Here is a 26,434-nt window from a genome sequence, read left to right on the forward strand (position 1 = left end):
GTAGACGGGAAGGAGCTCAATGCTAGCTCAATGCCGCAAGCAGACAGAAAAAGGTTTTACTCTAAGTCCCAGAGGCGGAACAAGTGAAGACGTTTTATTGTATAGATCCTCATAAAGAGGATTAAAAACACAATTAAATGCAGGATTGGCCTCATTAGAATACAGTTTTGTTATATACTGTAAGGAGAGTTTTATACGTCGTTGAGTAAGAGATGGCTCATCGGCCTCGACGTAAAGACTGTCAATAGGAGAAGTTCTAAATGACCCAAGACATAGTCTTAGACCTTGATGGTGGATAGAATCAAGTAGTTTGAGGTTGCTTTTACAGGCTCCGCCATAAACGATGGAACCGTAATCAAGTTTCGAACGGATGAGAGATCTGTATAAATGGAGTAGGGTAGTTTGGTCTCCTCCCCACTTTGAATTGGAAACAACTTTTAACACATCAAGTGCCTTCAGGCATTTAGTTTTAAGGGATTTAATGTGGGGTAGAAAAGTTAGATGTGAGTCGAAAATAAGACCCAAGAACTTGACCTCCTTTACTACTTTGATGGGGGTGCCATTTAAAAATAGTTCTGGATCTTTATGCGGTTTGTACTTTCTGCAGAAATGCAAACAATTTGTTTTTGTTATAGAAAAATTTAAACCCGTTTTCAAGTGACCATTTTTCAATTTTATTGAGACAGATTTGTAATTGCCTCTCTATTGTATGCATATTTCTACCTCTACACGAAACATTAAAATCATCCACAAATAGTGATCCATCTACTGAATCACTTAAAACCTTAGAAAGACTATTGATTTTAATACTAAATAAAGTCACAGACAAAATACTGCCTTGTGGAACACAATGATCTTGATGAAAATAATCTGAGAGGGTTGATCCCACACGTACTTGAAACTGTCTGTCATTTAAAAAATTAGATATAAACTGAGGCAAGCGACCTCTCAACCCAAAAGAATGTAAATCTTTCAAAATACCATGCTTCCAAGTAGTATCATACGCTTTTTCGAGATCAAAAAAGATTGATACTGCATGTTGTTTTTTAATGAAAGATTTTTTTACAAATGATTCCAAACGAACCAAGTGGTCAATTGTGCTTCGGTTTTTACGAAAACCACATTGTATATCAGTAATCAGATTGTTGGTTTCCAAAAACCAAACTAAGCGATTATTTACCATTCGCTCCATGGTTTTGCAAACGCAGCTAGTTAAGGAAATAGGTCGGTAGTTTGATGGATCTGTATGATCCCTCCCAGGCTTTGGAATAGGAACAACTATGGCTTTTCGCCATGAAGGGGGAAAATGTTGTGTTATCCAAATATGGTCAAAAATGCCAAGTAACGTTTCGAGACATGATTCAGGCAAGTGTTTTAAGAGTTGGTAATGGATATCATCAGGTCCTGTTGCAGTACCGTGAGCCTGTGATAGCGCAGAATGAAGTTCATGTAATGAAAATACCTCATTATAATCTTCACCATTATCAGATTTAAAATTTACTGGTTTCTTCTCTTGGTGTGTTTGATAAGTCTGGAATTTTGGATGATAATTTGAGGAGGACGAATGTCTAGCCAAAGTTTCACGCAACTTGTTTGCAAGATCACATTTTTCAGTTAGTATGCTATTATCATTTTTGAGATGCTGAATACTACTGGATTTGGAACCCTTGCCTTTAATTTTTTGGATCATATTCCATACCCTTGACATAGGAGTACGAGAATGTATTTTGGAAACGAAATTTTTCCAAGTATGACGTTTAATGTGTTTAAACGTTTGTCGAGCTTTAGCGTAACTGATTTTTACATTATTTAAGTTATGAACAGTGGGATGAAGACGAAAATATTTCTCTGCTTTCTTCCTGTTTTTCCTAGCCTGTTTGCATTCATCATTAAACCATGGTTTAGGGATGTGCGGATTTACAGAGGACTTAGGAATAGTTTCATCAGCTATATGTTTAAGTTTGTCTGAGAACATTCTAATTGGATCAGGTACATCCATGAAAAGGTCTGGTTTAAGTCCCATAAGGCAGGTGGCCTGAAATAATGGCCAATTGGCCTTTGAAAAATTCCATCTTGTTACAGGCGGATCATCGGAAGGGTTAATTGCTGTAAGTACTGTAGGAAAATGATCACTACCACAAAGATCATTATGGACTGACCATTCAAACTCATTATAAACGTTTGAATCAGTGAGTGACAGGTCTAAAGACGAATATGTTCCCGTTCCAGGATGTAAATACGTGTCAGAACCATCACAGAATATACATAAATTATTATCAGATATAAACTCTTCAAGAACTTTCCCTTTACTGTTGGTATCAGGACTTCCCCATAATGGGTTATGTCCGTTGAGATCACCCATTATGATACAGGGTTTTGGTAATTGGTCATACAAATCTTGCAGATCATTCTGATGGAGAATGGAAGAAGGGGAGATATACAAGGAACAAAGGGTAAGGATTATATGTAAAGTAAGACGAACAGCAACAGCGTGAAGATTGGTTTTAAGTGGAACAGGGCTATGAATAGTACCATGTCTCACCAATATGGAAGATCCGCCAGTGGCTTTGTCACCAGGGGGTGAAAAAGAATGATAAGAATGGTATTTACGCAATTCGAATTTATCAGTTTGTTTCAAGTATGTTTCTTGAAAACTAAATGCTGATGGTTTATAATCCTGTGCTAGTAGTTGTACTTCATTAAAATTGGTCCTAAGTCCTCTGCAATTCCATTGGATTAAGGATTTATTGTTCATTTAATAGCAGGTGGTAGTACTGGGGACCGACTTTTCCCCTTCCGAGGCGAACTGCTTCTATTTCGCGCACGGGGATGAGGAGAGACGTCCATGTCTTCTAAAAGTTGAACCGTGTTCAGGACTTGTACAGGATCACGTGATCCCTTTTGTACTCGATCAGATTTGTGTCTATAATCTACTTTATGACAAGGATTTTTCACTGCAGGAGATACTGTCTGTGAGTCAGTCTGGCAAGCTGATGTTGCATGATTCTTATCAACAGCAGAATCTGATGTACTTAAAGTATGTTTGTCAGCTTTAAGCCAGGTGATATCTGTCTGACATGAAACAGACTGAACAGATTTAGCATGAGGGCGAGCAACGACAGCAGAGTATGTTATACTTGATGACTGAGGCGAGGCTGCATTTACTAAACGTTTTGCCTCATGATAGGTGACATTCTGTTGAGTTTTGATTTTGATAATTTCATATTCACGTTTCCAGATTTCACTTGACTTTGATGAAGACATATGGTCTCCAAGACAATTAACACATTTTGGAGAAGACAAACAGTCAGAACCTTCATGATCTTCTTCACCACATCTGTAGCATGTTGCACGATTCCTGCAAGATTGGGCACCGTGACCAAACTTTTGACACTTGTAACAACGAAGTGGATTTGGAATATATTGCTCCACTTCGATATTACAATATCCAGCTTTGATATACTTTGGGTGTTTCGGTTGTGAAAAAGAAATCAAATAAGTATTTGTATTGAAAGTTTCTCCGTTTTTCTTAAAAGTGAATCGTTTGACATGAGTGACTCCTTGATTTTGTAGTTCAGTGGCGATTTCTGTTTCACTCATGTGGGCAAGCCACCGGTCTCTGTCTCTCAAGATGCCCTTGCTGCTGTTTAAAGACTTATGTGGAGAAACAGATACTGCAGTATTTGCAAGCTGTTTTGTACCTATGAGGGTAGCTGATTGTTTCGCTGTTTTACACTCTATGAGGAGAAACCCAGATCTAATTTTTGTTACAGCTTGTACATCACCAACAAGTCCATAAATTGCTTTTGATGTGGCAAATGGATTGAGTTTTAGAGGTTCACCGTCAGTAGAAGACACAACCAAAAATCTACTCCATGTATCCGGTAATCTGTTTGTAGCACTGTCCTCGTCAGAGGACAAACACTCATCTAGTGCTCGTTTGTGTTTTTTGGGTTGAGCCATGGTTAATAATAGAAAGTTCACCATCCCAGCTCCCCACCCTCCACCGAGTATCACATGGACAATGCTATATACCAGTGGCTCTCCGACTGGCAGCACCAAGGATACTGGAATGGTATACTCCAGCAGAAGATTAATTCAAAATTAATCGATCCACCAGATTGGCCCATGAGCCACCGCCTTCTGGGCAAAAGACACTAGGCAAAGTTCAGAACATCAGTATTCAAATCTAAAAGTTTTATGTGAATGAAAAAGCCAAGGCCAAAATTGAAACAGTACAAAATCAAATCTGTGCAATTACATAAATAATCCACGCACAGGGCTTGGCATGACCAGCCGATTGGTCGAACCGGGCCCATTCGACCACCCGTCTAGGGGAAGTCAGGGCCAAAGTGGTGTATTGAGCAACAGGAACACGGTTACAGGTCCCCATTGCCCTCAACCACCAGAATTCCTTCCTCCGCCGACATTGCCGCAACCCACGGCAAACGGGTTGGTGGACCAAATATCCCCCCGGGTCCACTACGGGGGTGTCGGCGAGCTCTTGGCGTTACCCAGCACCCACCACGTGGAGGTGGCTCGCCACGGGTGCCTCTATGAGCAGAGATCTTAACGGGAACACCAACAAACATATCTGTTGATAGCAGGTTCATTGCTTGCTGTTTCCTGTTACATTCGACTAACAGGGTTCCTGAACGCAACCTCTGAACATTCTTCACTTCTCCTGCTATGCCATAAACTCCTTTTGAAATCGCGAAAGGATTTAGTCTCAAGGGAGTCTTATCCAAAGTCTCAATAATCAGGAAACGTGGCCAGTAATCAAGTAATGTGGATGGTCGTTGTTCGTCATCAGTGTCATGGGGACGTTTCATTTTCTTAGAGGGTGTTTCGTAGTCCATGGTAAGTGTATAGTCGTTCATCATCCGAGCTCCCCACCCACCACGGAGTATCACAAGGACAATGCTAAACACAAGCGGATCTCCGACTTGCAGCACCAAGGATACTCAGATGATATACTCCAGCAGAAAAATTAAAAAGGTTCAATAATTCCACCAGATTGGCCCATGAGCCACTGCCTTCTGGACATAGGACTCTAGGCAAGTTACAAAGTTGGATATCGAAATCACAATCAAAATAAAATTATATCATCCTAATGCTAGAACAAAATTTGTAAATAGTGTCTCAAATTTGTGCAGCCAAATTTACATGTACAGGGCTTAGCATGACCAGCCGATTGGTTGAACCGGGCCCATTCAACCACCCGTCTAGGTGAAGTAAGGGTCGAAGGGGTGTGTTGAGCAAAGGAAACACGGTTACAGGCTCCCAGTGCCCTCAACCCCCAGACTCCCGTCCTCCACCGACACAGGGCCGCAACCCACGGCAAACGGGTTGGTGGACCAAATATCCCCCCGGGTCCACAACGGGGGTGTCGGCGAGCTCTTCGCGTTACCCAGCACCCACCACGAGGAGGTGGCTCGCCACGGGTGCCAGTTAAAATGAAGCTGTGCCCAAAATGTAGTTTTACCCAAAACAGGCCCCTTTCATTTTAGTACAACATGATTGGATATCATGCTTACATGTTGTAAAATTGACCCAGGGATTACATTTGCAAAGAATGTTGTGAATAATGAGGGAGTTTTGGGGACACAATTGCCAAGTAATTCAACTATCAATGTTTTGCAACCCTAATTGGGCCCCTTGAGGTTATATTATGAATGATACTGACATATTTTTCAGCATGACTGCCTGTTGTAAAACTGATGTAATTTTTATGTAAATAAAATGAGAGTTGTAAATATGTCATTATGGCGCACTGATATTTCAGACGTCTTGTTGTTTTTCAAGGGAACTGATAAAACCCATTTTGGGCCCCTCTGTAGTGAAATTACACCTCAGATCATATAAAACACAGCATTTTCAGGCAAAGGTATCTTCTTTCTAAACAAATAACATGTTTTCAGCTAATTGTGTTTGTGGGCCAAAAACCACCTTGTCCTTTTATGTTTTGAGCATCAAAGGGACGTTTCCATGTGTATATAGAGTCGCAGAACAGTCTACAGGTAAAAATACTGCACCAATGATAAATCAATATTAATATTGTTACGAGTGTGTATTTCCTGTATATTTTTGTTATTAATTCAGTAATAATTATTACTGGGTCACAATGTTCAGTGTTTTGAATAGTAAACATTATGGGTCACACTTCGTTTTAATATCTGGTCAACACTTTTAGCATTCTGGCATTCCGGCATTTACCTGCTCCTAGTTTTCGATGTTTCACTTCCGGGATACTGTTTCGAGACCATTCTACAGTGTTGACGATATTCGTTTGTGCCCGAACTTTCGAGAAATGCCTAAATATCTATATAAAGGCTGGTTGAATTGTATTGGATTGTAATGAATTGGGTAAACAATTGAGAGTGTCCACAGAACCAGCATGCTACCTGAATGAAAACTGTTACAAAAGTGTTCCTAAACCGTCGCCAAAGTAGCAGATGTTAACATCTTATCAAGAAGACAGAAAAACAGAAAAACAAAAAAGAATTTAGTGATATTATTATGCAGCTTCTTTTATGATGTTTCATTGGGAGACGTTGCAGCCTTCTCTGACATGTCTTATTTTCTTGAGATGAGTCCCTTCCTTGTACAAATTCTAGGATTCATTTTGTTGTGCACTAAAACTACTCTGGATTCAGCAGACAAAATATCTGGTGTGGTCTATGTATCTCCATTTGCTTCTATAGTTTCTCAAACTGGACAAAGGAAAACTGAATTGTATATGGCAGAGGTGTACTCATAAAGCAGATCCTACAATTATTCGGTGAAATTCAGGAACTCAATCAAGTTGATTTATACTATAATTGAAAGCATGTTAGCATCAGACATGCAAGTCATGACAAATACAAGATTAACGTCTCATGTCACATCAAAGTGACACACGTGAAATATATAAGTTTTAAATATACGCTTTTAATACGTATTTTGTTTTCCTGTCTCCAGTGGTGTTGTAACGGTTTGCTGGTTCTAGCCCTGGAAAGCCACGGAAGAGCAGTGTTGAAAATGGTGTGGTTTAATCAGCAATAGGCATTGAGCGATTGTGTGAATGTTATCAACATGAAAGCACGGCGTAGAAGGGATTACTGAACTGTCGAAATAGGAATTTGGAATATTCATGAACAAAATGCTGAAAACAGTGTCTCCTTTTCAATTTGTGCTTTTTGATAATTGTGTGTCGTCTCAAAGTGCCACCCTGTGTTTGTTTTCCCACCCAAGAAGCATCTGTCATCCCTGTGTTTTACGCTTCATATGTTTAGCAACCACAACGTTCTAAAAATTTGTGATTGTTCCGTTTTTCCGACAAAGGATTAGTAAATGTGGAAACGGACACAAACATCCACTGCAAAATACACGAGTTTACTTTGATCTGCCATTTCTTTCTCAGTCAACAGCCGCAATCATGCAAATAGTCTCAAAACGACATTTTCGTCAGACATGACATACTTTGCACAAAAACGACATTCTCTATGTAGTGAATGTATTATGAATGTCTCTGTGCTTGATCACGGAAGACAATGTTTATGGCATTTAGCTACGTGTTTATATAAAGTGTTCATATCTCAAATGGTTCCGTTTCTCCCATGTGAAGATGGAGACTGGGGGTCGATAAGGGCTCGCATCGAGTAAGGGTGCTAATCACAGGTGTGACGTTATTGCACCGGTTAGGTGCAGCGCTTCTGATCTCATGCATCGGATGGCTTGTCTGGGAAATAATTTCTAAAAGCATGTCACTAAAACAATGACGATCCAATGAAATCAATGAGTGGGGCTTATTTAAAAAAAGTATTGATTCCACTACTCACTGTGGCTTTTGCTGCGATTTGTACTTGAAGCGGTATTTTGGATTTTTCAAATGAGGCTTCCCCGTGAGAACAACGGTTTACTCCCATACAAAAATACATCCCAAATTAGCTACACGGGTTGTTCAGAGATTAATTGTCAGAGGAGAGGCAGTATCATGCCTGCAACGAGGACAGCTCATCAGCTCTCCCAGAAGAACTACAGACATCAAATTTAATACCGACATGGCAGGTAATATTTCAAGGGGCAATAATCCAGAGCAATTACTGTTTCTCGCCAACAGTCTGAAAACGACCAGCTGCAAGCTGGTCAGTACCGGCTTCCTCGACCGTGACAGACACGGGGGCAGAGCAACTGTCAACATTGGTTATTCTTTTTCAACCAGACAAGGGGACAGAAGAAGGGTAGAAGATCATCAGTCAGTCATCATTTTTATTACAATAAGGTTACTAATACATGCAAAGCGTCCTGGAGATCATGTATAAAAGTATATCACTTTTAGACTACGTCTGAAAGAAATGCAGCATTTATGTACAGACAAACTAATCAAATGTTAGTTAAATATATCCCTTGTAATTCTTGTCTGATAAAGGAAGTCAATGAAGTATCAGCGTAATCTTTGTCTTTTCGGATTTCCTAATATCTGGAAGGTATAGTTACAAAGCAAAATTGGAGTACTTTCTTTGCTCTTTTATCAGGATATTGAATGAGGACGTATAAGTATGTGATATCTATTCAAATGATGTTATAAACACACATATATGATTTCTGTGCCCGTATGCTTCACAACCCCGCTTTGCCATGGCTTGAAATACCTGAAAAGTTACTTGCACATACAAATTTTCACTTCGGTATATATCAAATGCTTATACGTGTATATGTTTCCTGTATAGTGGTATAAACTTGCACATGTTATTTGTCATAACTTGATGGTCAGTTAAATAATTTCTAGCGGGTGTGATTAGTGATAATACCACAGAAACACAAGAGAAAAGTAGTTTTTCACAGCGAAACGCAGAATTATATTCCAACAAAATGTTAGGTTTTTTTTATTATGATTGTCTTGGGGTGACTGCAAGTTGGACATTTTATTGTTCATCGTAGGACAATCTACCTTAGGAGTGGTATCAGGTCAACAGCAGCATCCAAAGTGAGAGTATCATGAAGGCGTCGGTAAATAATTATGTAGTTCTCTAGTGAGTTCATTGTTAAATGAGACCCAACTATGTTCAGCATGGCATTACAGATATTCAGTTTCAACACTTGCTTGGATCATTGCAAAAGGGTGTTAGTTTGTGAAAGGCCATGGGGCTTCTTTTCTGTTTACATTGAGTGAATTCCTCCGGTCTAAAGTTTATTTTGTCAATGGCTAAGTGTTTGTCTGGTTAAAATTTAGAAGGTTGTATATTTGAATCCCTGTTTTTGAAAGCTTCAGATTTGGTGTGGAAACGTGTCAGATTTCAGTATCGATCAACACTTACTTGCCGGGTACACGTAAAGCATGTTTCATGTTCATGGAACAAGTAAGCACCAAAGCAGTAATCCATTTTATATTCTTCACATCGTCTTCACTCTAGTCCTCATTCATTCACCTTCACGTAGGTGCATGCTGCAGTACCAAAGCATCCAACCCAATCTCTTCACCTCACCCTGCTGACAGTGATAACAATCTGGAACATCAAGAAACCACCAAGAGACGAGTGAAGGATGTTGCTGTCTATCACTGAGCTGATACTCACCCTAAGCTGTATAGTGGTACAAGGTATGTGGAATGTTAGGTTATAAGACACAATCTGTCAGGGTCAAAGTTGTTTATTGTATTTTAGACACGAGATGACCCTCCTGACATTAATATTTTAACTGACTCCCTTTGTATGCTTTACTGTATGTGTGAACATGTGTCCGTGTATGTGTGTATGTTCTATTATTCTACAGAGGTACTGTTTTAACGAAGCTTTGAGGACAGACTATATCCTTTCATCATGCTTAAAGGAAACAAAAACGTACTAAGTTACTGTAGGTCAACCACTGTAGTTTATGCGAGTTATACACGTTTCAGCTGCTGCATTGCTCACAGACTGAATATTGCCGATGTGACAATAAATTCTCACTCACTCACTCATAGATTAAAATTACAAGAGACAAACATATTCGCTCTAATCCAAGTGGCTTTATAGCAGACAGGACAATTGGTGAAAATACAGGATTGTGTTATGACATTTTTTATTTGAAATAAAGAAACAACAAATTCCGTGGTTGCTCATTTCTATAGATCTTGAAAGGGGGATGACACTGTATCAAAAGATTTTATCAATCTTGTTTTACATTAATTCCAATTTTGCGTTTGAATGGACCCTAGTTGGATTTACATCATCCCGTCAGCTCTTAGCAACTTAGACACATCTAGCCAAACATTAAAAATACACATATTCTACGAACAGTCGAAAGTTTAAATTTACTGTGAATGTTTTTTGGACTTGCCTACCCTCTCAGGAGGACAATAACTTTACAATACTTCAACCCCCTTTGAGGGTACAACCACCAACAATTCAAGTTACTAATCCAAACTACCAATAATTAAAATACATCTATTTACAGAACAAATTATTCAAACTCCAACCAAAAAATCATTTCTTTAAAAAAAACCCAATAATTAAATGAGAAATAGCGCTTGTAAAAAGATCCTTAATTGCTTTAACTGTAAAGAAGGTATCCCTTGTGATGGAGAATTCAACACAGTCAACCGAAATATGCTTGACCGTGACTCTGTCATCAGAGATTCAAAACGGAGGATCCTCACCTTTCAATAGGTACGCATGTGTATATCGTGTATGTATACTGCATCGTCGTAAATTAACCTCTTCAAATCTGGACTGACCGCCCAAGTAGGTGTAACCAATATACGGTTTTGTTTCATGTAATTTATATATACCTACTCGCGATTGGGTGTCCCAATTCTCCATCAGATCACGGATGTAAGTTCTAATGTTAGTTTTGTAATCAGAGTATGGAATAAGAAGTTGTTTCACAGATTTGTTCAATGTGCCTTGCACGATCGGCCATTGTGTTACCAGAAATGCCTACGTGGCTGGGTAACCAACAAAAGACGATGTCGTATTGGCCCGTAACAAGATCATTAGACAATTCAATAAATTCAATTAAAAGTGGATGTTGATAAGAAATACTTTTAAAAGTGTGAAGGCAAGAATGAGAGTTTGAAAAGATTGCATACTGTTTATGTTTAGGGTGTATATGTAACTATGGCGTTATCTTCAGCTTTGAAAATAGAGCTGTTATCCGGTAATCTAGAAGATATTGTTCTGGATCCAATGACAGTGGCACAAGAAACTGCGCCACCATCCTTGGATCCATCTGTACGTAAGGATTTACAATTGCTGTATTTATGTTTAAATTGATTATATTCTTGTTTATATTGTAATTCGTTAGTTTCTGATTTTTAAATGCGGTTAATGTTCGGTCCACTTTAGGCCTAACCAACTGCCAAGGAGGAGGAGAAAGATTACGGGAAGGGGCTATATTATCAATGCTGGAAGCAGATAATAAGTGGTTTTATTCTTAAACCAAGATGCGGAACAAGAGAGGATTTCTGATGGTATAAATCCTCATACAGAGGATAGAAATCACAGTAATATGCAGGGTTGTACTATAGTTTTAATACATACTGTAAAGCTAATTTGATACGTCGCTGCTCAAGAGATGGTTCATCAGCTTCGACATACAGGCCATCGACAGGTGAAGTTCGAAAGGAGCCAACTTAGTGATGGGCAGAATCTAATAATTTTAAGTGGCTCTATCAGGCTCCACCATATACGATGGAGCCATAATCAAGTTTAGAACGCACGAGTGGTCGATATAGATGGAGAAGGGTAGCTTGATCCCCTCCCCATTTAGAATTTTAAACGACTTTCAACAAGTCAAGTGCTTTCAGGCAGAGATTTAATATTTGGCAAAAACGTTAAGTGTGAATCAAAGATTAGACTCAAGAACTTGGCTTCCGTCACAATTTTAATGGGCGTGCCATCTACAGATACTTCAAGGTCTTTACGTGGTTGATATTTACGACAGAAGTGTACACAATTGGTCTTTGATTTAGACAATTTAAAGCTGATTTCAAGGCACAATTTCTTAATCTTATATGAACACAACTGTAATTCACGTTCAATGGTATGCACATTATTACCACAAGAAGAAATATTAAAATCATCCACAAATAACGATCCATCAATTGAATCGTTTAAAACTTTTGATAAACTGTTTATCTTTATACTAAAACGTGTAGTAGACTAGCTAAATACTGCCTTGTTGAACACCCTGATTCTGATTGTAATGATCAGACATGGTAGAACCTACGCGGACTTGAAATTGTTTTCAACAGTCGGCTATGAATTGCAGCAAACGACCTCGCAAACCGATGTCATGTAGGTCTCTTAAAATACGATATATCCAGGTTGTGTCATATGCTTTTTCGAGATCAAAAAAGATAGACACAGCGTGTTGTTTATTAATTAGTGCGTTTTTAACAAATGATTCCAAACGCACTAAGCGATCGACAGTACTTCTGTTTTTACTGAAATTACATTGTATATGTGCTATAACTGTTGATGATGATTATTCATCATGCGTTCCATGGTCTTCCAAAAACAACTAGTGAATGAAATGGGACGATAATTGGATGGATCCGTATGATCAGGTTCACGTTTAGTTATTTGTACTACTATAGCATAACGCCATGAAGAAGGAAATTTCCCGGAAGTCCAAATATCACAAAATGATAAGAGCGTCTCTAAACAGGAATCTGATAAGTGCTTCAGGAGTTGACAATGTATGTTATCAGCTCCTGTAGCAGTGTCATGAGCTTTATCAAGAGCAGTATGAAGTTCATGAATAGAAAGTGCTTCATTATAATCCCCATTATCAGAATTGAAATGAATAGTTTTCTTTTCTTGTTGTTTTTGATATTGCTGTAATTTAAGTATATAATTAGGAGAGGAAGGATAAATGACCAGCCGATTGGTTGAACCGGGCCCATTCAACCACCCGCCTAGGTGAAGTAAGGGTCGAAGTAAGGGTGTGTTGAGCAAAGGAAACGCAGTTACAGGCTCCCAGTGCCCTCAGCTCCAGACTCCCGTCCTTTACCGACACAGGGCCGCAACCCACGGCACACAGGTTGGTGGACCAAACATGTCTGCGGATCCACACGGAAGTGTTGGTGAGCTCTTAGCATTACCCAGCACCCACCACGAGGAGGTGACTCGCCATGGGTGCCACATATTGTAAAGCCAATTTTATACGGCGTTATGTAAGAGATGGTTTGTCGGTCTCAACGTAGAGACTGTCAACACGTGAGGTTCGGAAAGATCCAAAACACAGTCTTACACCTTGGTGGTGGATAAAATCTAGAATGGTAAGGTTGCTTTTACAGGCTCCACCATACACGATGAAGCCATAATCGAGTTTGGAACGGACCAGTGATCGATATGGGTGTAAGAGTGGGTAGTTTGATCCCCTCCCCACTTTGAGTTGGAAACAACTTTCAACATATCGAGTGCCTTCAGGCATTTAGCTTTAAGGGATTTAGTGTGCGGTAAGAAGATTAAATGAGAATCGGAAATTAAAGCCACGAACTTGGCCTCCTTTACAACTTTGATGGGAGTGCCATTTAACAATAATTCAGGTTCCTTATGCGGCTTACATTTTCTACAAAAGTGTATACAATTAGTTTTGGACTTTGAAAATTTAAAACCGTTTTCAAGACACCATTTGTTTATTTTATTTAAACACAACTGTAGTTGCCGTTCAATAGTATTCATATTTTTACCACCAACTCAAAGAGGGGAGGGGATCAAACTTTCTAATACAAAATGCCAATTCAACCTATAAAGAAAAAACGCGATGAAAAAAACCCCGCGAAATCAGAGTTCAAGCGATTCACTAAATTTCCACCAGCGCTGGGGGAAGAAGTTGTTTCAACAATTGTGCTGCGCTGCGCCCATAACGCTTGTGCAGTGAATAGGTTCCCGGAGCTTGAAACAGTATGCATGCCCGGGGTTTGAGGTCGTGAGCACTAGTCTAATCTTGGTTGTGTACACAAACAAGTAAATAATCTACTCGTTACATAAAAAAAATGTAGATTGTAAGAAGCAGCCTCTGTCACAGAGAAAGGTTAATGTCCGGTTTATTGACACCTATATGTATGGCTGCCTGTCTGCTAAAGACAATATGCAATACACAGCTTCAATCATTGACCACATGCAATTTAAACTTAACACCTATCAGCCTTACGCCATAAACAAAATAAATTGATTGATGACTCATGCACCCGAGTTCTGTCTCTGCCACTTTATGTTATTAAGCAGGTGTGATATTTGCACATATGGCATGTTTTTATGTCTGTTGGTTGCAAAGAAACTACATCCGTTTTTCTCGGATGACTGGATCTCACGGAAACTGGTGCAAAGTCAGTTTCAAGTCCTGCTTTGTACTTGGACGAATGACAGTTTCCAGTTGTTCACCGACCCAATAATACGCCGAGGAGTGGGTTGTTTAGGTGGTGAAGGTTGTAATGTGCTGAATTTGGTTTATGGCGTACGAACAAGGAATTTAGCATATCATAACATTGAAATAAAGTTGATGCTCGCTTGATAGTGCTCCATGGTCAATACTGCACTGTTGATGGAAATGGTATTCTATAATGCGGACTTTGTTTCACTTTTATAATACTCCCGTCTTTCATGCGAATTAAATTATTCCAAAACAAATGGACAGTATCAAGCTTACACTAGAAGTTTATTTACTTTCGGGAAGGAATTATCAGATTACAACAAGAAAGAGGAAGATTTACTTTCATAAGTAGATTCATTGGAAAAATACAATTAGCATTTTGATATAACCTCACAAAATGACTAGCAGGTATTACAACTAAAGTCTTAAATAAAGTCAGATTACTGCTAATACAACATCATATAAGAATAACGTTACAAACATTTACAAAGAAATAAACAATGAATTTAGTTTTTTAAAATGTATTTGTGTTTAATTTGATTTTGAAATGCCTTAGCGATTTTGAAAAGGATTTGTTTTGTCAGTAAATGGGTTATTAAAGTCACTATTCCATCCATATAATGACATGTGATATGGGAACCAAAAATACGCATATGCATGAATACTAGGATTAGTCTGTATTGCTCCGTCATTGTTGTTTTTGATGAAATCTATCTCTTAAAAACATAAAACACAACGTTTTCCGTCTGTAAGAATACATCCAAAATCAGTCTTATACTAATCATACATTATGATTGAAATTACATGCAACAGGTCATCTTCAGCTCAACCACAAAAACAGCTGGTGTTACCTGGGGAATATTTCCACCCAAATAGTAGTTCCGCTAGTAGTATTCCTATTTAATGCTTTGGTACAAGAAATACAATGGACAGTGCACGTGTACACAACGGTTTGTGAAACATGTAATAAAGGTATGTCACTTTAATACGAATTTTACCAATTGATCATGTTCTTGAAATAGGCTATTGTTCATCAAGACTAAGCGTTATCAAAACACTAACCCAAATCAGCCAAATAATCCCACCAGTGGCATCCTCTTTGCCAGTGGGTTGAACTTGTTTATTTTAAAAGTAAGAGGATTATAAGGAATGGTCAACTGGGTTTAGTCGTTTAACTTATCCCACACAGCCATCACCAGCAGAGGGAATGATTTACACATCTCATTTTTTGTGCTTATTTATTGTGTTTGTTTTTTATTGAAAAAATATGAAATGGGATTGTGAACAGCTTTACAGTTTATATTGACACCGGCACCATACAGCATACAATACAAAATTTGAATGCAGCATATGTTGTCACATATGTGTATGCATTTAAATTACAAATGTGGGTAAAGCTTGAAGACAATCTTATACGGAAATAGTGAATTATCTGATCTTAATAATCTGTCCACCTTAAGAGCTGCCTACCTCTTCGTCACTGCTTCTTTTAGATTTGACACTACATAGGATTGAAAAATTAACCTCGTGGTTTGTCATATAATAATCTTGTATTAGAACATATATATAAGTATATATATAAGTATTTATATGTATGTATTACATATGACTTCCCCCATCTAAAGATTACACACACACAAACTACTTGTATCAATATAGTGTGAGTGAGTGAGTTCGGTTTTACGCCGCTTTTAGCAACATTCCAGCGATATCACGGCGGGGAACACCAGAAAATGGGCCTCACACATTGTACCCATGTGGGGAATCGAACCCGGGTCTTCGGCGTGACGAGCGAACGCTTTAACCACTAGGCTACCCCACCAACCCGTGTCAATATAGAACATTTATGAGAATGTTATTAGTAAGATAATTATTTTTGGTGTCTTGAGGGTAAAATTGTGGACGCTCACCGAAGTAACCATAGACTTAAGACAAAAAACATCTTTAAGCAGAAAGGAAGACCATGACAGAGTATGGACAAGTTTTTTCCCATCTTGTTGAGTCAGTTGTGTATGAAATGAATTATCACTGTTGACACTGATGATGCATGATTGCGTAGCACTTTAAGAATTTCTTATATTTACGCAGTTACCAAATGCAAAGCAGAGTGTACAGTAATGTAAGTTTTTTTATGAATGATAAATTATAAAATTATGTACGCTGAACATAAACAAATGATAGACCGGCACGCACCATTGAAATATTCTGTAACATACTTCTTGTAAATGATTATATAAATCTTGTTACACAATGATTTATTAATTCATTTGAGTATTTGCTCCAATGCACACGTACTGACAACACAACCAATTATCTATTGACATGTTTCTGAGATTTCGTGAATACGCCAATTGCATAACACCGTTAATGAGCACCAACATAAATGGTCTAGTGACAGGTGTTATTTGGAGAATGTTATTTAGAGAATAGTTCCCACGGGGTAGAGTGGTAAAATCAACGGAATGAGCTGGGGATGATGATGATCTCGAACAAAGGCAAGACATCTGTTTTAACAAGCACAAGTATTTGGTATATAGATCAATGCTGGCCGTACACATCAACATTCATGTTTTCACGCAACAGACGCAGTTGCATTGCTATAAAGCACAAATGGACTATACAATATATGGCTTATTCCTTCAGTTTGCATTAATAAATATGTCACATGCAAGATCCATTATGCATATCAACAGTAAGAACTCTAAGAGAACAAAAGAAATAATGAAATAGTAAGTTTACAGAGTCATGGGGGTTCTTGAGAAATGGCAAAATTGAAAGAAGTAGTGGTAAAATCCTTCCTAAAGTTACAAAAAATTACAAGTTTAGTAAACATCACCTTTACAATCGTTGTAAATGTTTGTAAATATGATATTTACATTTAGTAAATTTCTGTAAATCACCATTTTTTTCTTGTGAACATGTTGTTTACTTACTATAGCATTTTTAAGGAAGAATCTAAACGTACCAAATAATAAATGGTACAACGATTTTTCCTGGCACCACAGGCACCCGTGGCGAGCCACCTCCTCGTGGTGGGTGCTGGGTAACACTAAGAGCTCGCCAACAACCCCAGTAGTGGACCCGGGGGAATATTTGGTCCACTAGCCTGTTGGCCGTGGGTTGCGCCCCTGTGTCGGTGGAGGACGGGATCCTGGTGGTTGAGGGAAACAGGAGCATGTGACCGTGTTCCTGTTGCCCAACACACCACTTTGGCCCTTACTTCACCTAGACAGGTGGTAGAATTGGCCTGATTCTATCAATCGGCTGGTCGCGCCGTGCCCTGAGCGTGGACGCATTTAACTTTATAACCATTGCTTATTACATTATTTCTTGATCTGTTCTAATATACACTATCATGTGAGAACTTATTATGCCTAAAGTCCTATGCCAGAAGGCGGTGGTTTATGGGCCAATCTGGCATTATTGACCTCCAGGTTCTCTCTTCGGGTAAATGTCTATGTCAGAACCAGCCTTTCTTTTACTCTTGTTTGACTATGGCAGCTACCTGTGTCTCTTTTACTGGAGTATAGCATCCCCGTAACCCTAGTGTTTTTAGTCGGCTTCCACTTCAGCACTGTCCCTGTTGGCACTACATGGTAGGTGGGGAGCGGGGATGTTGAACGATTTTCTTTATCATGGCAACCTTACTCACCACTGGTTCTAGATCGAAAAATAAAAGAAGACATTTAGATACAGATACCATTTCTTCTGAAGATGAAAGTGCCTCTCAAAGTAATATCGACTCATGGCCACGGTTTTTTGGTGGTTAATGGAGTTGATGGAGCACCTCTCAAGGTTAACCCTTTTGTTGTGTCCAAGGCTGTTGAAGGGCTGATGTAACGCGTCTCAGAAATGGGTCTCTGCTTGTCGAATGTTCACGGCGTCAACAGTCAATTAATCTCCTCAAAGCTGATCATTTTGGAACTACTGAAATCACAGTCTCTGTTCACAAATATCTAAATTTGTGTAGGGGTGTCATCCGTGATCGTGCCAGATGTCTTTCTGATGTGTCCGAGGATGAGATAGCATCAGAGCTCAAATCTCAAGGAGTCACTTTTGTGAAAAGATTCACCAGGAAAGATCAGGACAGAACTGTCCCAACGACCACTTATCTTCTCACGTTTGCACTTCCCACAGTACCATCATCAATTAAGGCTGGTTATTTCAACATTGGAGTGGATGTATACATACCAAATCCAATCCGATGTTATAATTGTTAGAAGTTTGGGCATGGGGCCAGGTCGTGTACTAAGTCCCGAACGTGCTCTCGTTGCAGTAAAGATCATAAAGGCGCTACCTGTACAGATGCCATTAGGTGTGCTAACTGCCATGGTGAGCACTTCTCTTCATCAAAATCCTGTCCAGTCTATCAGAAACAATCACAAATACTCAGACTCAAGTATACCAATAATATTTCTTTTTCTGAGGCAGTTACACTTTTGACTCAGCAAACTCCTACTCCTCCCTCCACAATCTCGTACTCTGCTGCCATTTCCTCTCCAAAATGCACTGTGGACAGAGCATGTCAGACTGTCATCTGCTGGGTCACAGACAAACGATCACTGACTCCAATTGAAAAACAAGTTAACAAATCTACCACGTGTGCATCACAGACTGACATTCATAGCGAACATCAGACTGCATCTAAACCAGGGCTTGAATCTGAAACTGATACAGCAAAGGTTTCACAGCAGAGTGTAAAACTGACACGCAAAGAAAGGAAACAATTGAAGAAGAAAGAGTCAAGGACCCTCCAACATATAGAGGTGCCTTCCCCCTTAACATTCCCTGTAGTGGTTCATAACAACTTTGAACCTATACACATGGAAGTCAATCCATCGCCACTAATCCAACGGAGAGGATCTTCCTCAGGACCAATATCTCCAGTTCAACCTCCATGAACCGTTCTTTCAATATTCTTCAGTGGAACTGTAGAGGCCTTAGAACCAATTACAATGACTTACAATTATTAATTCAAGATTTCAAACCAACAGCATTATGTTTGCAAGAAACCTATCTCATATCCACGGATACAGTTGATATCAGTAGTAGTTTGTGGGCCCCTAGCCGGACATTTTCCAAAGACGATTAACATAGGATCTACTACCTCCGACAAGTCGCGACAAGTCGACCGAAACGGGAGTGGATGTAGATGACGCAGCGACCTACTATGCGACAAATTCAATGACACCACACTGTCGAAGGTAAAAAAGGTCAGGGGTCACCGGGGTCGGGTCGTTCCGCTCCATTTGGAGAGGTAGTAAATTCAATGTTAAATCTCCATTGGAAAATGTCGTAGTAGCAGCACAAAACAAGTATTGTGTGGTTGTTGTGCAATGGGGCTCGCGTGCGGGGTGGTGCGGTTGTTTACACGAGCGGGACCTGTTGGGAATGTGGTAAATGATGCTGTAATTTCGACTTCTTGCCCATATCGTTGTCTGTGACTTGGGGGAGGTATACATACAACACTCCACCAATATTGAGACATTTGTTGTAACCAAGAATGTCTAGCAAGTTCATGATCAGTTTGGTAGCATCGTCTCTTTTTCGTTTGCTGGCATTACAGCTTATAGACACTACTCACACGCCATTGTACAGCATGCTCTCTAGTGAGCAGTCAACGATATAAAGGCGTGTTATCTATGTTCTGGGTCTGTCTCAATACACCCAGAGTTTTGGGCTTATGGGATAAGGCGAAAGAGTCAGACGTGACCAGTAGAGGACATCCAGTGAATCGAGCTCAAACGGCAAATTAAATTGCACCCAGGCTGAATCATGGGACAGATGTCCGAGTTTCTGATCTAATTAAGGAATCATCTCCATGCAGCTTCAGGCCCGTAGCTTGTACCATTACTGAGAGAAAACCAAACAACATGCATGAGCTATATATAACATACTGTTTTACTACTAAAACCATAATGTAAGTTAATATACATTCTCACAGTGACATATACATATATAGTTTACATATACAAGAAACTACAGGATGCCTTTCATTCTGGGTCTTAAAAAGAGTTTAATTTTGTTTTTTTTTTAGCATTAATGGATCGGTGGAAGGATTCATATTATCCAGACTGCGCAGAATTGGTTGAAACAGAGGTGACTGTTTAAAGTACTGAGTATATTCTAACATGCAGCTGAGGGTATTCACCATTTCATTTTCCCACAACTGCATCATATATCTGTCCACCCAGTCATCCGTTCGACCCTGCAGCTGGTACTTATTTCTCTTGAGTTTCATCACGTCATGACTCAAGTTGTACAACCGCTCCCAGATGCATTGCAAACCCACATCTTGCCACTCCTCGGCTTCCTCATCAGCGAGTGGTGTTGGCTGCTGCTTCCTACCACGACGTCGATGATGTTTGACAGCAGGACTACCTCCTCCACCTCGACCAACCTTCCTGGGGAAGCCTAAGTCACTGACACCATCATCATCACTGTCCATCTCATCATCATCACTGTCATGCTTTCTCTTTGATTTTAAGGTAGTATTTTCTGGACACCAATATTTGACATGGCGCTGTAGATCGTACATGTTATCTATCAGCACCCCGCAATCAGCACAAGCCTTGGCCATTTTAAGTAGACCCTGACTGCTGCTACTACTACTCATGTCAGAATCCGTGTCTTCTTCTTCCCGACTGAGTTGATTACGATGATGATCGTTTGAACTCTCTTCTTCTTCAGTAGTGGTCGGCTTGGGAGGGGGGATACTATTTGGCGAGGCACCCCTCACTATGCTGCTGGTGGTATCTGTGAACTGCTGCTCTTTCACTGTACTCCGAGCTTTAGTAGCACCTTCCTCCTCGGTGTTTATAATGTTCACGAGCAGACGGTCCTTGTCATTCTTCCTGTTAGGTTTCAGATCAATAGTCAGTTGTCCAAAAGGTTGTTCTGTAGCCCGTTCATACATGGACATAAAGCGATCAATGTTTTCAGGGAAGATTCTATGAGCAAAGACCTTGATTTGTTATCTATCTATAGGCGAATGAAAAAGTGTGACATAATGAGCATTCAAAGCAATATCTCTGAATTCCTTTCCTCTCGGAAACAGGTTTTGTACAAGAAGAAATATCAGCACATTCTTGTGATGGGAGGTTTGGGTACACAGTCTGGAGATACGTTTGTCGTGTTTAGTTAGCTTCAGCCAGGAAATCGTCCAAGACCAATACGTTGCTCTGACTAGCATCAAAGTAATCCTCCTCTAATATATCATAGGGAAGTCCTTTCACAAATGTCACTATTTGAGACGATTGCTCCTTTATGGTCTGATATAGTGGCTGCCACTGTGTGTAACACCAAACGATACGGTCGGGGAGGGGTTTGATCAAGCAGTGCTGAAGCAGCACACGGTAGGTAAACGCAGACTTTCCACAACCGCTGGGTCCAACGACGAGAACATTCGAAGGGATCAGAAACTTGAATCCCTCATGTCTGTCCATATCATCCGAAGAAAGAGTAGGAGGAGGAGGAGGTGGCAGGACGTGAGTTGTTCCATGCCTTTGCTTCTGATGTCTTCGTAGGTTGTCTTTCCGTGTAAAAGTCATCCCGCAATCTGAACAGGTGGTCGTCTTCATGGATTCTTTTTGTATTGTTTTTGGCACAAGAAGAGGAGGATGACGTCCTACCCGTCCCGGGGTATGAGTGAAAATGGAGCTACCCTGTTGAGGCCCTTCGTTTATTCTAAAGATATACCCCCACAGCAGGTCATTCAGCTTCTCACGGCATTGATACACCTTCTTCTTGTGTCCGGCCTAAACATTTACTATTGTTATGTGTACTCTTCCACGCCTCTGAATAACATCCATGGTGAGCATACCCACAAAAAAGTATTACTAAGCAGATGCTCTATCAAGCACCCACGCATTTTGAATGGCCTCATCTCTGAGAGCATTGAGAAACTGTGGTTTTAAAACAAATGCTACGATAGGCATGTAACTTGCAAAAAGACTTTTCCAAACACCTACAGTAGTCCATAGGGGATAAACTAAGCGTCGTAACAGTAATAGTTATTTATATCATTTCTCCTAAGAAAACGACGTTTTTCATATCGTGTCACTGGTAATCTTCCTTTTAATAATCTATTGATGATAGCATTGACAGCAAGGACCTGTTCTCTGTTCATTTCTAAGATGTCTTGTCGAATTTCCTCAACATCTTGAAACATTAACATGAACCTTAAAGAGTCGTAATGTTTCAACACGTACCTAAGGAAATCAAAACAAACAAGCTCTTACTCCTGTCGTTGTTGACGTCTCTGTGATAGCCATACTTCGAGCCAAACTGTATTTATAACAGCACCAAGAAATAAGGCTATGCACAGACACCCGCTGCGCGCGCGCATGCACGCATATATATGTGTGTGTGTGTGTGTGTGTGTGTGTGTGTGTGTGTGTGTGTGTGTGTGTGTGTGTGTGTGTGTGTGTGTGTGTGTGTGTGTGTGAGCACGCACACATGTGCATGCGTAGTCTCTTTGTTGCAGCAGACCCGTGAAGGTCCCGGGGTAGAATAGGCCTTCAGCAACCCATGCTTGCCATAAAAGGCGACTCAGCTTGTCGTAAGAGGCGACTAACGGGATCGGGTGGTCAGGCTCGCTGACTTGGTTGACACATATCTGCATCCTGCGACTGGTTCATACTCCTGTCTTGATTTATCTGTTGCTGATTCCAGTTTATACAATGAATTTGAAAGGTCAGTCCACGATGATCTTTGTGGAAGTGACCATTTTCCCACTATACTTTCGGCCATAAACCCCAGTGATGATGCACCGTCGTCTAGATGGAACTTTTAACAAGGCAGATTGGCCTTTATTCGAGACCTTATGTACAGACAGATTAAAACCAGAATTCTTTCTCAATGTGTCTGATCCTATACAGATGTTTTCTGATGAATTAAACATGATTGCTGATGAATAAATTCCCAAGTCTATGGTTCTATACATTCGGAAGCCATGGTTTACTATTGATTGCAAACAAGCTAGAAGGGCTAGGAAAAGGGCAGAAAAATATTTCCGTCGGCATCTCACCGTCCACAACTTAAATCAGTTTAAATTTTCAAATGCCAATCCTCGTCGTACATTTAAACAAAGTAAACGCAAGTCATGGCGAGATTATGTTTCTAAAATTAACTCACGAACGCCTATTTCTAAGGTGTGGAATATGGTGAAGAAGATAAAAGGTAAAGGTTCCAAAAGTAGCGTGCACCATCTTAAGGAGGGTGATACTCTTTTAACTGAAAACGCTGATATTGCTAATGAACTAGGTGAAACGTTAGCTAAACATTCCTCCTCATCCAATTATTCACCGACTTTTCAGAAATGTAAAAAACATCAAGAAAGAAAGAATATTAATTTTAATTCAGAGAATGAGGAAGATTATAATGAACTATTTTCTACTCATAAGCTCAATGCTGCTCTTGGACAGGCTCGTGACGCTGCTTCAGGACCCGATAGTATTCATTATCAGCTCCTTAAGCATCTCCCTGAATCGTGTTTAGAAACATTATTGAATATATTTGACAGTATCTGGACATCTGGTAATTTCCCACCATCATGGCGCAATGCCTTTATCATTCCTATTCCTAAACCTGGCCGGGATCACACCGATCCATCTAATTACAGACCAATTTCTTTAACTAGCTGTGTTTGCAAGACAATGGAACAAATGGTTAATAATCGTCTAGTCTTGTACCTGGAAACCAACAACCTCATAACTGACATTCAATGTGGTTTCCGGAAAAATCTTGGTACGATTGATCATATGGTACGTTTAGAGTCTTTGATCAAACATTCCATGCTAAATAAACAACATACTGTATCAATAGTTTTCGATCTTGAAAAGGCATGTGATACTACATGGAAGTATGGCATTTTGAAAGATCTCCATGCTTTTGGTTTAAGGGGTCGGTTACCCCTTTTTATATCACAATTTTTAGAAGATAGACAATTTCAAGTCCGAGTGGGGTCTACCCTGTCTGATCATTACAGTCAGCATCAGGGTGTCTCACAAGGCAGTATTTTGTCCGTCACATTGTTTAATGTTAAGATCAATAGTTTGTCAAAAGTTTTAAACGATTCAATTGATGGATCTCTTGTTGTGGATGATGTTAATATTTCTTGTCGTGGAAAACGTATGCGTACTATTGAACGGCAACTACAAATGTGTTTAAATAAAATTGATAAATGGTGTCTTGAAAAATCTTTCTACATCCAAGACTAATTGTATACATTTTTGTAGAAAATGTAAACCGCACAAAGATCCTGAACTGTTTCTAAATTGATCTCCCATCAAAGTTGTCAAGGAGGCCATGTTCTTGGGATTAAGTTTTGACTCATATTTAACCTTTCTACCACATATCGAATCCCTCAAAACTAAATGCCTAAAGGCACTTGACTTGTTGAAAGTCGTTTCAAATTCTAAGTGGGGAGGGGATCAAGCTACCCTCCTACAACTTTATCGGTCATTGATCCGTTCGAAACTTGATTACGGTTCAATTGTATATGGTGGAGCCTGTAAAAGCAACCTAAAACCTTTAGACTCTGTTCACCACCAAGGTCTGAGACTTTGCCTTGGCTCCTTTTGAACATCACCTGTCGACAGCCTCTATGTCGAGACTGATGAGCAATCTCTTACCCAACGCCGTGCAAAACTGACTTTGCAGTATATAACAAAATTGTATTCCAACGAATCAAACCCTACATATGACTGTGTATTTAATCCCTTGTATGAGGATTTGCACAGCAGGAAGTCTTCTCTTATTCCGCCTCTTGGTATCAGAGTGAAACCTTTCCTTTCTGCTGCTGGCATTGAGCTAGAAAATATAGCTCCTTCTCTTTTACTTTCTTTTCCTCCTTGGCAATTGGTTAGGCCACAAGTTGACGTTACACTGACAACATTTAAAAACCATTCTCTATTATGGATGACATTAATGATTCTCGTCACGATATGGCTGAAATATTGCCGATGTGACGTTAAATGTTAACTCACTCATTCACTCACCTGAGACCGCGCTGAATATTTGTCATGAGGTTATTGGTTTCAGGATACCAAGTTAATCTCTTGTTCACCATACGTTAAATGGTTTTACAGACACAGCTTACGAGAGATATCGGCCTGTAATTCGACGGATCTGTATGATCCCCGGGAGGTTTTGGTTTTGGGATTACAATTAAGCATTACGCAATGAATGAGGAAATTCCATATTTGGTCACATATATCTAAAAGTGCCATCAGAAGCTGATAATGTATGTTGTCATCACCCACTACAGTGTCATGAGCTTGTTCAAGAGCTGTATATAAGTAATGTAATGAAAGCACTTCCTTATAATCTTCACCGTTTTGTGAATCGAATTTAAGTTTGTTTTTTTTTCCTGCTGCTTCTGATACCTCTGGAAATCGGGAACATAATTTGCTGATGAGTTTTGGGCAAGAGTTTCGCCAATTTTATTTGCAATTTTAGATGTGTCAGTTATGAAATTATCACCATCTTTAAGATGGTGAGCAGCCGATTTTGAACCTTTGCCTTTTATTCTCTGAATCATGTTCCACACCCTAGACATAGGCGTGCGTGAGTTTATTTTGTAAATATAGTTTCTCCAAGATTGCCGTTTGTTTTGCTTGAAGGTACGACGTGCCTTCGTATTTAATATTTTAGATTTATTTAAATTGTGGACAGTTGGGTGATGACGGAAATATTTCTTTGCCTTTTCCCTAGCTTTTCTAGCATTTTTGCAGTCTGCATTATACCATGGCTTACGTCCATGTGCAGCTGTTGAGGACCTCGGTATTCACTCATCAGGAATGTCAGTTAAAACGTCGGAAAACACGTGAATAGGATCTGAATCATCCATGTCAGGTCAGTCTGACATGCGCTTGACGAAGTTAGTACTGGCGTATGACAGAGGCGTACGTTTCAGTGTGCTCAGTAGATTGTATAATCTTTCTTGCTTCAGTACATCCCTGGAAAATTTGATTTTGTTAATTTCCATTTGCCTTTTCCAAATGGGACATTCTTTAAAAAAGGATGAATGATTTCCTGAAAAGTTTGCACATTTTTAGTGAGTACTGTCACAATCTTCAGTTGCATGTGTATT

At 39.6% G+C, this 26,434-nt stretch overlaps 1 protein-coding gene across 1 annotated transcript in view; it reads left to right on the forward strand.

Moving 5' to 3' along the window:
• The window catches only part of LOC137282326 (uncharacterized), an 80,093-nt gene that overhangs the window by 18,655 nt on the left and 35,004 nt on the right, over positions 1 to 26,434 (forward strand). Inside the window, exon 2 of the mRNA XM_067814070.1 lies at positions 9,421 to 9,580. Within this exon, the coding sequence (XP_067670171.1) occupies positions 9,526 to 9,580 (55 nt within the window). The 5' untranslated portion in view covers positions 9,421 to 9,525. The remainder of the gene's footprint in view (positions 1 to 9,420; positions 9,581 to 26,434) is intronic.

This window comes from Haliotis asinina, chromosome 4, assembly GCF_037392515.1.
Source record: "Haliotis asinina isolate JCU_RB_2024 chromosome 4, JCU_Hal_asi_v2, whole genome shotgun sequence".
Taxonomy (NCBI): domain Eukaryota; kingdom Metazoa; phylum Mollusca; class Gastropoda; order Lepetellida; family Haliotidae; genus Haliotis; species Haliotis asinina.